Source organism: Grus americana, chromosome 1, assembly GCF_028858705.1.
Source record: "Grus americana isolate bGruAme1 chromosome 1, bGruAme1.mat, whole genome shotgun sequence".
In the NCBI taxonomy this organism is placed as follows: Eukaryota; Metazoa; Chordata; class Aves; order Gruiformes; family Gruidae; genus Grus; species Grus americana.
In genome coordinates, this window is record NC_072852.1 from 146,149,400 (window position 1) to 146,166,483 (window position 17,084).

Genomic DNA, 17,084 nt, shown 5'->3' on the forward strand with positions numbered 1-17,084 from the left:
GAGTTTGACACCATTTCCCACAGAATTCTCCTGGAGAAACAGGCTGCTTACGGCTTGGCTGGGCGTATGTTTCACTGGGTTAAAAACTGTTTGGATGGCCAGGCCCAAAGAGTTGTGATGAATGAAGTTACATCCAGTTGGCGGCCGGTCACAAGTGGTGTTACCCAGGGCTCAGTGCTGGGGCCAGTTCTCTTTAATATCTTTATCAACGATCTGGATGAGGGTATCGAGTGCACCTTCAGTAAGTTTGCGGATGACACCAAGTTGGGCAGGAGTGTTGATCTGTTTGAGGGTAGAAAGGCTCTACAGAGGGTTCTGGACAGGCTTCATCAATGGGCCAAGGCCAATTGTATGAGGTTCAACAACACTCAGTGCCAGGTCCTGCACTTGGGTCACAACAACCTCATGCAGCACTACAAGCTTGGGGAAGAGTGGCTGGAAAGCTGCTCAGTGGAAAAGGACCTGGGGCCAGCTGAATATGAGCCAGCAGTGTGCCCAGGTGGCCAAGAAGGTCGACAGCATCTTGGCTTGCATCAGAAATAGTGTGGCCAGCAGGAGTAGGGAAATGATTGTCCCCCTGTACTCGGCACTGGTGAGGCCGCACCTCGAGTGCTGTGTTCAGTTTTGGGCCCCTCACTACAAGAAAGACATTGAGGTGCTGGAGTGTGTCCAAAGAAGGGCAACAAAGCTGGTGAAGGATCTAGAGCACAAGTCTTATGAGGAGCATCTGAGGGAACTGGGGTTGTTTAGCCTGGAGAAAAGGAGGCTGAGGGGAGACCTTATTGCTCTTTATATCTACCCGAAAGGAGGTTGTAGTGTTGGTCTCTTCTCCCAAGTAACAAGTGATAGGACAAGGGCAAATGGCCTCAAGTTGTGCCGGGGGAGGTTTAGGTTTGATACTATTGAAAATTTCTTCACTGAAAGGGTCGTCAATCACTGGAACAGGCTGCCCAGCGAAGTGGTTGAGGCACCATCCCTGGAGGTATTTAAAAGAAGTGTAGATGTGGTGCTTAGGGACATGGTTCCGTGGTGGACTTGCAGTGTTAAGTTAATGGTTGGACTTGATGATCTTAAAGGTTCTTTCCAACCTAAATGGTTCTATAATTCTGTGATTCTTTACTGGCATGATCTGTGCTCTGTGAGAGGTGATAACCTAATCAACTTTGCACTTCGTGTGAATAGTGTGACTTCTTGATTTGTTTGAGATTATGTTGCTCTTTCAAGAGCTTTCAGACTTCAGCTTTTCCTGATCCCTAGCAACCCGTCACGCCCTCTTTTTTCAATATATTTTATAACCCCAAAGAGGCCAGAGACTCTCCAACGTGCTGCTGTGCAGAACAGAACCCTCGTCAGGGACAGAGCAGAGCAGCAGTCAGAAATACAGATGTAAAGCTGGCAGCTACTCCCTTACACAGCAGCAAGACCCTGCATGTCAGGTGGACCGCATTGTCTGCCTGGAGGCTTGCATGGCGGTAGCCAGCTGGGTGGCAGCAATTTGTCCTTGGGCACAGTAGCAAGTCCAAGAGCTGCGCTGTCAACAACTGACCCAAAATCTGGGACTACAGATGTAGGTGAGAACGGTGGAGAGGCTGCATGAGGGGATATGGGACTGGAGGTCCCAGTTTGAAGAGACAGACATAGTTGAGTGGAGAATTGTGTCGCAGGGTATTTATAGTTAAACTTCTGTCTCCTGATGTAGACCAGAAATCTGTGTAATTGTTGTGTTGTTAAAAAGGGTAAATGCACCACTTCAATTAGGGTTTTAACGAATTTAAAAATCTTTCAAGATGTAAAAAACACTGGCATAAAATGTGAATGGTGTTGCAGTTGGAAAATAAGGTCAAGAATACTACCCCTATCAATCAACATAAATGTGAAAGAACACAGTTCTGACTACGAGCTCCAAACTAATTTAAATTGCACATAGACTAAAAATATCTATCATTTTCAAACAATATTTTCACTTGGAATAATGTATCTTTTGTGTTTATTTGCTAACTTCCCAACTATAAAATAGATATTTTACCTGTCTGATTCATTACTGTGTTGTTTGCTTCAAAGACATTTTACCTCTACTTCACAAAAATCTTTTTTTTTCCAAGTTCTTATTCATGCTGTGCATATAGAAGTATCGAAAGATAATAATTAGACGCATCTGCTTACATTTGCCAGAAGCAGATGTTAGACAAATTAAAGTGAACATAACTATCACTCAACATCATTAAAGAAGCGACTCTATAATAATTTCTGAACTTTGACAGGCAGTTAAATATTCTACATTGGCATATTTATGCTATTTGCAAAAATCTCATGCACAAAATTATCTTCATATGCAGTTGAATCAAAAATGAATTGTTTAAGTGTTCTAGGTCACAACTTCTACTTCCTTTCCCCCTGGAATGACAAGTTGTCAGGCCCAACAATTTATTAACACCACAGGACAAGCACATCAGCTTATGAACAATGAGTCCTAAGTGATTTAATAGCACACTCCAAGAAGATAAGGAAATGAGAATGGCGTTATGAAGTTAGACCAAAGTCCATCTTTCTCGGTATCCTATTTCCAACCATGGGCAATGGTAAAGGCTCAAGAACAGTATAAAAGTAGGAAAAGACTAAGTTGTGGTATTTCTTTTATATTCTCCCAGCATCAAACTATGAAACTGCTCAGGGGCTTCCTAAGACCTCTACATATCTTTGGTGTCAGGCAGTGGGTAAGAACTGCCCAGTTTAAACATGCATATCATATGCATATGCATGAAAACAGAGTATCCTGTCATTTGTTTTTAGCCTGACATGTGGTGATTTCTATTGATGCCCTCTGCTTTTAAAAGTGAGGAGCTGTGAACAGCTGTTGATCTCCTCCACAAATTATTACAGATATCTGCAATATTTCTCTTAGTTACTTCTTTTCTAGGCAGAAAAGTCCTTGTGTGTTTTGCCTGTCTACAGGGAGACGTTCTTGTGCCTTTCATTCCTCTTGCTGCAGTTCCTGGTACCTTGTTATGCTCTGTCCTGTTGGGGACAGGGACCAGAACTGCACACAGTATTCAATATGTAAGTAGATTAAAATGATGCAGGGCAATAATTTTTCCTTTTTTCTGTTTCTTTTCCAAATAGTCTTAATGTTCTGTTTGCTTAGTATGACTTTGCAGAATATTGAACTAATCTCTTCGTAAAACTACTGATTAATATCACAACTTTTTTTTTTTTTTTCCTGAGTGGCCATAGTTAGCTCAGAACCTACTGCTTAGGCCACAGTTAGGACTGTTTTTTCCCCTTATGCATTACTTTGCATCAGCATCGAATTTTATCTGTTTTATCACTCAGGTGTTCGAAATGCTGCTGTCCTTCTGCAGCTCCTCACACTCTCATCTTTCATTTTTACTATTCGGAGAAATGTTGCAATATATATAAGCACCTTAATGTGCATCCCCTGTCTATGCCATTTATGAGGATGATGACCAGAATGGAGTCATGCACAGATCCCTGTTCAGGTCTGCAAGTGACCTCCTGCTGTTGTGAAAACTGACTGCTAGGCTCTGTTGTTTGTTTCTTGTCTTTTACCCGGTCATTAATACATGGCAGGAACTACTTTCCTGTTCTACGAGGCCTTCTTTAAGACCACTTAGTGATTTATAATAATAAGTGTTTATGCCTTTAGCAAATTATTGCTTATGTGTTTTTGGCTTGCTTTTCTATGTTTATCTTCTTATCTATTTTTTCTCCTTTGGATGTGATTTCTTATTTTGGAAGTACATCTTTTTAGTTCCAATAAAATTATTTACCCAAAATTTTAAACATTCTGGGGTTTGTTTCTTACTCAACAGTTACTTTTTGATATACAGAAGTTCATATTATGATGACTATAAACAATCTTTTCTCCAACTTGGAAATGAGCAGCCTCATTTTTATACAATTTACTTTTTGAAATTAAATACTATTTTTTATGTAATTTTAAACCTTTCTCGGTTTTAAAAGATGATTTCCCAATTCCATCAGGGTTATGGAGCAGTTGTTCTGTCACAGCATTTTGATCCATGACTTGCACATTGCTCAGAACCAAGGCAAGAGTGTCTTGCCTTGTTTCAGCTTTCACCAAAAGCTTCTCCATGAATCAGTCATTTGTGGTGTCATTTAGTCTCTACATCACACCCCAACCTGACATTTACCCAGTCTATGTGGGGGTGATTGAAGTTTCTGATTACTAATTTGTTTTTTTGCTGTCTCTTAAATCTCTCTTGGCACCTCACTGACACCATTGTCATCCTGATTAGGCAGTGACAATTTATTTCTAATACTTATGTAGGCCTGGCATCTTAATCCATAGAGATAATGTGTAACATTCAGCACAGCTAATTATCTGATGCAAAGCTTTCTTTAACATACACTATATCCTTATTTTTCTTGCCTATGTAGTTTGGTTTATGTTACAGGTTTCCACTGACTGCTTTCTTTCCATCGAGTCTCTGATGCTCCTCTTAGGTCAATATTCTCAGTTAAAACTAGGTATCCTGGTTCCTTTCTCTTATTTTAAAACTTCTAGCATTTCGATAGCAGCATATATGCATTTGATCTTGTTGCTTATTTTTCTGTGCTATCTTTAAATGGTATTTTTGGGTGCAGAATGAGCTTAACTTGTGTCCCAAATGAGTTTTACCAGCTTATTTTTTTCTCAAGGATATAAAGCTTTTTTAATTTCACCCCCCTGTGATTCATCCCCCAAGCCAGATTTTCTTCTGCACCTGTTGGCTTTCCTATAGTCTTTAATTCAATTCCCTTCTCTGGTAATCTTCCTAGTTTTTAGTTCTCACAGCTTTACCTGAATCCTATTTTTGCTGTACAGACTTTGTACAAGTTTGTCCAGTTCCTGAGAAATCTAAACCCTTCATCCCTGCACCATTGTCTGAAGGACTGATTCTCCAGCCAGCATGAAAAAGCACTGCTGGAACAAGAGCAGAGATAGATGATCAAGGATATAGTTTTTGTATTTGAGGAAGCCATCCGGTTATCGTAACTGAGGTGCTCTGCAGAATACTAATCTCTGGCTGAAAGCAATGGTATATAATGTAGCTTGCTCATGCCCCTTTACTCGGCCACATTTTGTTCCCCCAAAGGCCTCATGGGAAAAATGATTTCTTGCCTCTTAAATGCACTTTGCTGGTTCTGAAGTATTTGACAATAGTAGATGAATTAGGTAAGTAATTGAGCAGTGGTTATAGCCTATACTTGTGGCAGGGAAGACTCCGGTTCTTTAAATGACTGGTCTGTGTCTTTACTTCTGAATTTGAGGAGCACCGTTGAAATCAGCGTGTCCACCTAGCACAGATTTATACGAGTAATTTTGCTACAGGAGAAGCATTACATACATCAGAGTAACTGTCTAGTGAGGGAAAAACACTTTTTGTGAGGGAAGTATATAAACCCAGTTTTAAGTTGTCAATGTTTTCACCAAATTTCCAAGGAAATAAAAATATTTGCCTTCTGTCCTTCCAGTTGGTACCACACTAGGAGGAATGTCACAATACACAAGTAGCCCCTTCTACATTCAGTTACTTGAAGCGAACACATGGTGAAATACATTCACAGTTTTTTGTCTTTGCAGGTGTCTTGTATTGCATATATGTGTTGATGTCAGAAAATAGCCTACAATAGCTTTGAAGAAAGTATTGTTACTGTATACAGATCACAGAACCATAGAATCACAGAATGGTTTGGGTTGGAAGGGACCTTAAAGATCACCTAGTTCCAACCCCCCTGCCATGGGCAGGGACACCCTCCACTAGACCAGGTTGCCCAAAGCCCCATCCAACCTGGCCTTGAACACTTCCAGGGAGGGGGCATCCACAGCTTCTCTGGGCAACCTGTGCCAGTGCCTCACCACCCTCATAGTGAAGAATTTCTTCCTTATAGCTAACCTAAATCTACCCTCTTTCAGTTTAAAGCAATTATCTCTTGTCCTATCACTACTCTCCCTGATAAAGAGTCCCTCACCATCTTTCCTGTAGGCCCCCTTCAGGTACTGGAAGGCTGCAATTAGGTCTCCCTGGAGCCTTCTGTTCTCCAGGCTGAACAACCCCAACTCTCTCAGCCTGTCCTCATAGGAGAGGTGCTCCAGCTCTCTGATCATGCCCCTTCTCTGGACCTCCTCCTTCTTATGTTGGGGACCCTGGAGCTGAACACAGTACTGCAGGTGGGGTCTCATGAGAGCAGAGTAGAGGAGCAGAATCACCTCCCTCAACGTGCTTGTCACGCTGCTTTTGATGCACTAGGATATGGTGCTTTGATGCACTAGGATATGGTTGACTTTCTGGGCTGCAAGTGCACATTGTCAGGTCATCTCTAGTTTTTCATCCAACACCACCACCAAGTCCTTCTCCTCACGGCTGCTCTCAATCCATTCTCAGCCCAGCCTATAGCTGTGCTTGGGATTGTGCCGACCCATGTGCCAGACCTTGGACTTGGCCTTGTTGAACTTCATGCGGTTTGCACGAAGGGGAAAATAGCCAACACGTTATTCACTGCAGGATCAGTTCTGCTCTAAGTATTCTAAGTAGATGCAAACCCCTGGGAGTGCCCACTGTCATGAGAGAACTCCACTTTTAAAAAAATCTGGCTACCTAAACTGGAAGTTTTAAAGATTTGTGACTAAATACATGTTTCAAGTCAGTTGTTTAGATCATCCTGTTTGCGGCTTCAGGAGTTGGGCAGCATTGCAGTTTGAAACCCTCCTCATCTTTCTTTATCCAGTGACACATCTTGATTCCCTGATTCCAAAAGCTATTAGCAGATCTTTGCAGGGTGTTCGGATCACGTGCAGGAGGGGAGATGCTCCCTCAGCAATAAATCACTCACAACCTAATATTTTAAATGGCACTGGCAGGGGGCACGCTCTTTTCCACTTCTTTCACAAATCTCTGCACAGCAAGAGGTTTCTGTGGGGGTCAAATATCACATATGCTTGTAATATTTCCCCTTGGATGTCACGTTTGGCTTTTTTTACCCATTTATTTATTTTGCGCTTTACCGAGTTTTATGAACATAGCTGTGGCACGTGATGAGTTTATCCCAACCGCAGTAATGCGTTCTTAGCAAATGCATTGTTTTGCTTTTGACTTAGCATGCATCCCAATTTTGTTACTGCAAGATGTAAAGGTGGATTTAGCGTTACTGATGGAGAAAAAGGGCGAACTGAGGGAAGCTGGCAGTGAAGGAACGTGTCTGGAGAGAAGGGAATGGGCTGCGCAGGGCAGTTCACTAATCACCTTTCCGACTCTCTGCCATTGCAGAGAAATCTCTTCTAGTTTATTTCCTTACTCAAAAATGAGCACAATGTCCTGGTCCCAGTGAACTGCCCATTTATATGTAAAGAGCCACAGTTGCTGTGGACACCCTGTCATGGTGGCCATAGTGGCAGGGGCTCCCCATGGAGGGCAGCAGGGCAGGGCCTGGCAGCCAGGGCTCGTCCCAGCCCCAGCCAGGCACAGGGCAGCCAGGGGGGGCACCAGGAAGACCCAGCCCTGGGCACTGGGCAACTCCAGAGGGATGGAGACAGGCTGAAGCCAGGCTGGGACATGGGCCTGTGGGTGGGCCCAGCTCAGCAGGGCCCATGGCCAGGCAGGGCTGTGGGGAGCTGGAGACCGGCCTTGCAGCGGTGTTGCTGGTGCAGGGGCTGATGGCCCTGCGGGGCTGATGTGGGGTCCTGGGCCCTGGGCAGGGAGAGTGGAGCCCTGGGGGGGCTGACATGGGGTCCTGGACCCTGGGAAGGGTGGGGGAGCCCTGGGGGGCTGGCAGGGCCAGCAAGGTCTGGGGGTGCCCTCCAGGCCTGGCACACCCAAATGGCATGTGCGGTGATATTGAAAAATACGCGGATCATGTTTCAAGTTACATGTTTTAAAAGCATTTGATGGCAAATGTGTTCTCACTCTCTTTCTCAAAGGGCATTTTGTTCATGGTGTCTGTCTTGAATCAGATTTCCTATAAGAATATCCGGTGGTTCAGATAATCACAGACAGCAAGTAGAAATTTGGGCGTCAGCCTGGCTGCTCTACTGCCAGTGAGGCTGGCTGGCTCCCAGAGTCAGCAAATGAATAGGTTTGGAGGTGAGAAAATCTAAAAAATTCTCCCCACAGTGGAGTAAATATTCCTTTTTTTAACCAAAAAGTGTGGATGTGAACGGATATGTATTTCAGTTTTCATTCAGGGGCATGTTTTCCTTAGCTCTCTGTTCCTAAATATAGTTTTGTTTTATTTGTTAACTCTGGAGCGATTAAAAAAATATCACACGAGTTCTGGAGTGCCTTTAGTAAGGTCTTTTTACAATTCTGTGGTGACAAAAAGACTGTAGACTTTTCAATCTGATACACGGATTTACTGAAAATTGTTTTGGATGGTTTTCATGTTTAATCATAGGAAATAAGAGGGTCATAGAGCTGTATATTTATGGTGACAGTATTTAAAACACGTCTGTGTATGCTCAGCTATGGAGGCTCTTAACTACCTCCATCCCTCCCATCCTGGAGCACCTTGCAGTCACTAAAAGAGTTATGCGTACAATAGTCTAAGAAATAGGAAGACCTGAACAAATATGACAAATTATATCAACTTATAGGGCTTTCTCTGAGTTTTGTTTTTCCTTCTGGATTTTTATTGATAATTCAAGTAATGCCAAAGAGAGATATAAGTTGATATATTTATGGAAACAACAAAGTAGGAGTGTAAGAAGTCGTTAATTCTCTGAAATGAATACCTGGTAGATCCCAAATTTTTAGCCTCTGTTCATATCGTATAAGTGAAAAAAAACCCCATAGCTTTAAGATTTCAGGGCACTAGCTTGTTTCTCCAACTCACTCGTGGCACATCCCGCTATTGTGTAGGAGGCACAATCCATTAGTTGTCAGTTCCCATCTCTCTAAGGTCAGCTGCCTCAATCGTGGGAACCAGCTGACAGCTGATAAAGGTTGATTTTTTTCTTCCCTGTAGGTTGTTAGCAGGATTTCAATTAGTGCAATTAAATTTATCTATTTTTTTGGGGTCCTGTGAGCTCTAAAATAAATAAATTTGTGTTTTATGAAGCAAGTTCAGTGCCTCACTGAGCCTAGGATTATTTTTCTTTCTTATAAGGTGGTGGTTTTTTTAAGGATATTTGGTGGGTTTTTGTCTGCCTTGATCTCTTTTTGAGTTTTCAAGTATAGCATCTAAACATTTGACATCTCTATTTCCATTCCTCTTTTTTTAGGAGGGCTCCATCAGATGTTGAATTTTATGTTGTATCTGTCCATCATCAAATGGATTTTGATTGCAATTCACCACGTAATCTTTGGACAGATCTTCAGGGGTGTAGTGAAAGACCAATACTTCTTTTAGCTAGCTTTCTGCCACCAGATCAGAGAGCATGATACCCTTGATGTGTAAAGGTGTATGTTAGTTTTCCTTTGATCAGTCCTTTGGGAATAGAAACTTCTGATTACTGAGAAGCTTATGGTGTTGTAATACCTGTGATACTCTGAATCAGAGAAGGAATATTTAAGTATCGTCCCCCTGCCCCCATCTGTGAGGGATTAAATAGCTCAGGCTGGCTTCTTATTATCCTGACTTACGTCCCTGAACTGAAATATTTGCAGGAACTTTCTTCCGTCTCTCTCCATATTCGCCTACCAAAACTAAGCCCAAGAATTTGCTTCCTTGTCAGCTGGTGTCCTCTGATGTTCAGATAAGAGAACACCCCACGAGCGGGAAGGCATCCCCACCAGTTTGTCGTGGGCGGAGGAACACATACAGAAAAGAGCTTTTGAAGAGCAAGCTCCCATGGCCGTGGCAGGAAGGTGCCGTGGGGCAGTGCCCACCAAGGGTGCCCAGCTGTTGCCTTCATTCCTGTTGAGAAGCTTCTCTTCTGTCGCAGTGACCACCACCTGTCCCCGAAAAGCTGGGGAGAAGCTGCTTTGGCCGGTTGCTATGTCAACCATGCTCCCTTTGCCTGCAGAAAGCTGAGGGCTGGTTGGTATGGCAACCCTCTTCGGAGCACCCAGAGATGCTCGGTGGGGAACAGGCTCTTTGGAGAAGGCACTGTGGTTGCGGTGGAAACATAAACTCTTGTGCCAAAGGGTATGAGAGGACAGGAAAGACCTGTGCAATCATACATTTATTTGGGAAACTTTATTTTGTAGCATCAAATGGTTTCTTGGAGGCTAAATATTTCCTTGTATCTATTTATAACACCATGCTTGTGTGTTTCAGTAGAAGAGGAAAAAAATCATGGTAATTTGGTATAAAGAATACCAAGACAACATGGATATATGGAGGGTCACAGTGAAATCAGTGTAATTTTGCTGCTTTAGCATTGCATTTTCTTAACAGAAGACTCTTTTAGCCACATGCTTGGGAAAATATGTGCCATGTTTTTAACCAGTCATTATTGCAGGGTTTTTGAGTGGTGTCAGAGAGAAGCCAGGGTCAGGATCTTATGGGTGAGATGAATTGTGAGTATAACAGCAGGTAGGCCCGGAAACATTAGAGAAAGGTGCTTCGATGGGGTAGAGTGGATGTGTGTGTGTGTGTGTCCATGCACAAATCTCCTTCACTCAGGCTGCTCATGAACTACATCTAACACCGGAGAGGTTCTGATCAGGCAGTTTTCGTATAAAAGACTTTGCAGGAGAATAGACTGCAGTGATTTTCTCCATTCACTGACATTTAAATAAGTAATGTACAGTTTGGACATTGGGCAAATCAAAATGTCAACAGGTAAAATGTAATATATTTTTTTCTTAAATAAATCTTTGATAAAACTTTTTTTGAATATGTAAGTTGCTAAGGCTTTTAGAAAATTTTGAATTATCATCTCACACAACTGACTGGTATTGCTGGTAAATTCTGATTTCCTAGGGCTAGCCTTTCTGAATATGTCTTTATTATATTCATATTTAACTATGTGAATTAATATGTGCATGAATCTATTTCTCAGGTCTCTTTTGTGTACAGTAGGAGGACAGATTTACAGCTATGTTATCAAAGCATAGGATTCATGAGTTTGGCTTTGCAACTCACTTTGGGCTTATTGGGAAGAATGTAACTCACTCATCAATGCTTCAGACAAAGCTCCTTATGCTACAGCAGCTATATCTAATTTCCGAAATTGCGTGGAAGATGAGGGAAGGGACCTTGAAGTTATATGGAGACTAAGGCACGGATTGTCAACTGTTCATCCACTGAATGAGTATTTACTTTATTAACTCATGAAAAATAAATAATCCAAAAGCCAATACTAATAATCACGTTTCTCTGGTGGTGAAGAAAACAAGGATGTGAATTTACATCCAAATGCAAATCTAAGACAGGAATCTGCGTTTCAAGTAGATAACAAAGCTGTCCTCCCAAGCAGTGAAATATTTCTTTTATTGCATAACTTTTCCTAATATTTCCATTAATTTTCAATATAGTTATTTATTTTGCATGAATAATTTCCTTTTGTTAACTGCCACATTAACAGTACTCCATCATAATTATTAATTATAGTGTTCTATCTAGTAGTCATTTTGAAGAAACACATCATTTTTACAGCTAATGGAAAACTTTAGCATCCTTGATACATACCACACCAAGACTGTAAACAGTCAATTTTAGAGCATTATTGCTGCTATATGGCTGCTAATTTTATTTTGATGAACAAACCATATTTTAAAATTTTTCTTTCCTTTTTATTGAGTGCAGGAGAGAAAAGCTAAAGATGACAAACCCTGTAATAGCAAACAAATTATTGCTTGCTTTTAAGATTACAGCATATTAGTATTTATTGTTCATTAGTCCTATAGTCAGTGCATTAGGTACTGTACAGTAACATACTATAATACATTCTGCCTGTCTGAAGTTGCTTGGTAGTTAAATCATAGTTGTGCTTCCTACATGGTATGTTTGGTCTGTGAAGAGACAAATATCATGTAGAAAACACTTAAAAATTTCTTTGTACATAGTTAGCACCATATAATATTTGTGAGTCTCTGTAATTCTTGCTTAAGATGTTTTGAAATCACACATAATACACCTGGAGAATACAGATATATTATGCTCTATTTAAGCTGTGATACAGGTCTCTTTACCATTGTATCTAAATTCCTTCCCAAGTATTATCTACTATGTGAGTTTTTTCTTTTATTTTTTGTACCCAGGGAAAACTACATTGAAAAAAACCACCAGCACACCGTTCTGTGTGCCTTTCCTTACATTAGTGGCATCGTTGCAGTGCTAGAAAGTCAAGGATGCTCGTCACTGTTCTTTATGCTTGTAGGATGTTCCATGGTCTTTGAATACACAAAAGAAAGCTCCTGTTGCCTGTGCAGTCCAGCTTTTCCCATTTTGAGGACATTTCTCCTGTGCTTCAGAAGCACTGTGTTTGTCTTTCTGTCAGGGCTTTGAGTGATTTTGTTACCGTTCTCAACCTGATGCGTCTATTACTGTGAGGAACTGGAGAGGGGAAAGGGGGACCTTGGATGCGGCACGGTGCGGGAAAAAAAATATGATTTATGGAGGTCTTTGCTGCTGAGGAGATTGTCCGCTGCTCTGTGCAGTAGTTAGAATTTCCTAAAGCTGGCAGCTTTGTGTCATCTTTGACATATAATAGCACCCTAATAGAGTAGCTGTAGTGGGATTAATCTCTTCTAGCTTTAGACATCTACCCTCTTGACCTCTATATCAGAACTAGTCATCATAAGCTCCCCTGGAGGAAGGTAGCCCTTAATAAACTTTGTAGGCTTACCTAGGGGTAAAAGTCCATTTTCTCATTTTACCTGACAAATACGTAGTGCATTTTTTCCAGTCCACACTCAAACCACTTTTGCATTTTCCTCTGGAGTATAGAAAAGAGGAAAACTTCTTTATGGGTAGAAAGCCTAGCAAATTAGCTAATCAAAGAACAAGAGCTGACAACCTCATGGGTTTTAATAAGCTTAGTTTCTGCTGGTGATGATTTTGGTCCTGCTCATTTTATTGCTTCTTGCACAACCAAGCAGTTTCAGTGCAGTTCTAATACGAGTTTGCTGCTGCTTTTTGCTTTGAGATGATTGAAAAAAGTGTGATGGTGAACAATATTCATTCTTTCTAACCTGCTGTCTTCAGAGCAGGTCAGGCTGACAGAGCACAAATGTGCAGTCATCCTTCAAGGTGTGTGGCATTCAAGTTGTGTGGCACCACACATGCTTTCTTGGGAACTCTATTTCTGCCATGTCTGTTGTTCAAAGTGCAGAGAGTGGGGTTAGGCAGGTGTGGCAGTGCATCTGCATAGTCTATTGCCATTACAGAAGATGCTACTTGAGCATTTTCCTTAGTAGATACCAAGCAAAGAACTGGGAATGAGCCGATATTTTGCATGTAGTAATGTACTTTTTTAAAAAAAATAACTTTTTGGGGTATCATTGCTTTCAGTACATGCAAACACAGTCATATACATTAACAGATGTATAGATAGGTGGTTTTTATTCCAAGTTAAGACAAAATAAGAAGTAAAGGTTAATTGAGAAAGCACTAACAAAATTTGTACCTTAGAGGATCTATTTTGGCAGTTTGTCTTTCAGTCAAGACACTGAAAGTTCTTGATGTTTGCTGGATTTTGCTGTTTTCTGTCTGCAATTTGTAAACTTTTTTCTCTGTAGTTCCCTGCCATAGTTAAACAAACAAATAAAATGACACCCTATTACTGCTTGTGTTGTTACATATGTTTTATTTAGCTAAAAGGAGTAGTTAATTACTCCATTTGTTAGCTGTAAACATGCATTTTATTTCAAGCCAAAGGAAAAAAGGAGGCTGGCCTAAAGTTCTCTTCTGCTCAAATGTACCAGTTCTCTTACATTTTAGGGCTAGCTGGTTCACTTCTTTCAATGCTGCGCAGTGCCACCCCATCTCTTTATTTCTGTTCTGCATTATTTTGCGCATATATCGTGCATTTATACATAGTGAGCTTTTGGTGTACTGCTCATGTGTCCACAGCTTTTATAATCCCTGATTCCTTGACATTGATGTGCAAACCACTATTGAAGCCAAGCACATAGCAAATTTTGAACGTTAATAGAAACAAGCTTTAATTAAGGCGAAACAGAGCTGGTAGAGGATATTAATTCTAATGCATCAGTGTCAGAAAATCGGTTGCAGAGAACACGAGGAAAGATGTGGTCTTCCTGAAGTGCTAATGGGAGCAAAGCACCTGCACCCAGTGTAGCATGTACCTCGTTTGGCGATGAGCAGGGATGATTAGACCCAGCAAAGAAAGCTGCTGACCAAAACGTCGGATCACGTTCTCCTGAGCAGTCGTGTTGGATTTGAGTTTTGAAGAATGAGCTTCCCTCCAGGCAGTTCCACATGAGCTCCTTTCTCCCATCACCAGGCCCTTTTGTTTTCAAAGGTCTCCTATTAGTTTCCTAAAATGGGAACAGCTTGTCCTTCACATCTATAATGATTTATTTTTCTAAGCAATTAGAATTGTTTTCTTAAAGCTATAGCAGCTCCCTCATTAGAGGGAATGAATCACTGAATAAAAAATGCAAAGGCTCTGAGTGTGAGGCAATACTCAAGTTTCATTTGATTTCAAGGAAAGGCTGTAGGGCTTGAGGGGAGCCGGGCAGGATCAGTGCCTGCAATCGGGTCGTCTCCACACAGAACCCATTACAAGAATGGACCGTTCCCAACAGCCGTACTTAGAAAGCCTGAGCATCCTTTTCCCGAACAAGCAGCAAGCCTGAGGGGTTTTGCATCACCAGCTTGTAGAACCAGATGCAAATGCAGGTATCCTGCGGCTTGCACACCTGCTGCTGAATATTTAAATGTGTTTGGAGATCACATAAATTTCTCAGTGTTTTGTGAAGAGTTTCATGAAGAGTTTTATCATTTAGAGCACTTCGGTAATTTGAAAATCGGAGTTTTAATGGCCTGCACTTACCGTCTCATTTTTTTTCATTGTTAAATACAGCAGTATTATCAGACCTAAACCCAGTGTTTTCTTTAATTGTAGACATTAATTTCCATATATAAGAAAGTATTATTTTCAGATGTTCACCTTTTTTATTTCATGCATACAAACAATCTGTCTAAAAATGAAAACATCCTTCCACACTTTGAAAGTTTTGAGGGAAAGGACAAAGGTTTTTCTTTCCTAACAGGAAATTTTGCTGTTTTCTGTGATTTTTTTTTCCCCAATTTTTTTCACTTAACTTTAAAATGTTCCTGTAATTTTATTTTTTTAATAATACCATGGAGCTAATGAATGAAGCCTATTGTCTAAGACTTTTAAAGTGTTCCAATATAGAGTTATTGTGACATGACCAAGTCAAGTTAGCAAATTCTGAAATGAAATAAAGTATTTTAAAATTAATGTTTTAGGCTTCTGTATCCATGTTGAGGCTCTTATGTTAGTGATCACAGCTCTTGGTAGATACCATGAACCTTAACTGAAACTTAACTTATAAAAACCAAACATTAACATTAGTAGGATTTTACTGTAATTTACTGTTCTAAGTACCGATGTAGCCTGTTGATGAGAAAATCTTTACGTCACTGCAAGATGCATATCACACAAAGGCACATGTATATACATCATCTTTGCAGTTTATTTTTCAGATACAGTTTTGCATACTACTTCAAAATATTGTAAATGTTTTTCTATTCATCTATTGGTTTTAAAAATGGGGAAGATGGCAGTATTGACCTATTACCTTGTTTATCATTCCATGAACATCATAATTTTGGGTAGTTGTCAGGGGGACTAAATGAAAGAAATGGAGGAGCAAGACAAATCATATCAACCATAGCTGAATTTCTTAAGATTTGAAATGCTCCCTTAGACTAGAGTGATACTTGAATTGTTAGAATTATTTAATAAGTGATAGGAATGTTTTATGTTTTTATTAAGCATTTTTTCAAAAAAATATTTAAAATCAAATTAAACCAACAACAAAATAAGCAAGTGACGGGGAAAAAGTATTTTTCTAGTTATGCTAAATATGATTGACTTCTGTGCTTCTCTTTGTTTCCTCACCAGGATTACACTTTGACTATGTATTTTCAACAGTACTGGAGAGATAAGAGGCTGGCTTACGCTGGCATACCTCTCAACCTCACGCTTGATAACCGAGTGGCAGATCAACTCTGGGTGCCTGACACTTATTTCTTAAATGACAAGAAATCATTTGTGCATGGCGTTACCGTGAAGAATCGAATGATTCGCCTTCACCCGGACGGAACAGTGCTTTACGGCCTCAGGTCTGTACTTCTATGATGAAGATTTAATCACTGTTGTTGTGTATTGTTGATATTTGCTTCCCGGTGCAAGGTTAATACAAACATTGGGTAGCGTATTATGTAACCTTCCCTGTAACTCCGAAAGATGCCCGTAGAAAACAAATGACACACTCGATGTTCCTTAATTTTGCCAGAAGCACCTTCAGTCAGGTTTTATCTGTTTCTGTAGAGTCACCATATCTGGAAAGCCCACTGGCTATGGGAAGCAGAAAGGCACGCAGTAATTGTAAACCTGAAAATTTTGTCCAAACTACAGGCAGTAAGATTGAATGTGGGTGCTTATGTTGTCTCTTGATGTGTCTGTAGTCTATAAAAAAAATCCACAAGTAGCTCTGGTTAAATGGAGTCAGCCACAGTCAAGACCATGACTATGGGTACCTTCAGTGATTTTTTCAAACAGGGATCAGCACTGCAATATGTTACACTTCAAATCACAGGTACAAAGTGACCTTACATTATCCTATTTTCTATGTATTTTAGGCTTGACCTGTGTTTTCTTCATTTTCTGTCATAGCTTTTAAGGTTAGGAATGCTGAAAAATCCTTCCCTTAATAAATGTAATTACACTAGCAAAAATCTTAATGGAAGACTCAGTAGTATAAAAAAGTTGCTTTTTTTTGGACAGGTTACTCTACTTGCTCCAGTGGTTTAAACTATACCAGCAAAACAAGTCTTTGCCAGTCAAAGCTCCATTTCCATCATCGGAAGTTTCTTGTATTTTTAAGCACAGATAATACCCAAGATTGCTGCACATACATAGCGCAGGATAAAGAGTCCTTAGCATAAAAATGAATGAGAACTGA

General features: G+C 40.6%; 1 protein-coding gene across 1 annotated transcript in view; it reads left to right on the forward strand.

The window, feature by feature from the left end:
• GABRB3 (gamma-aminobutyric acid type A receptor subunit beta3) overlaps nt 1–17,084 on the forward strand; it is a 115,223-nt gene that overhangs the window by 63,938 nt on the left and 34,201 nt on the right. The window contains exon 4 of the mRNA XM_054809374.1: nt 16,022–16,242. Within this exon, the coding sequence (XP_054665349.1) occupies nt 16,022–16,242 (221 nt within the window). The remainder of the gene's footprint in view (nt 1–16,021; nt 16,243–17,084) is intronic.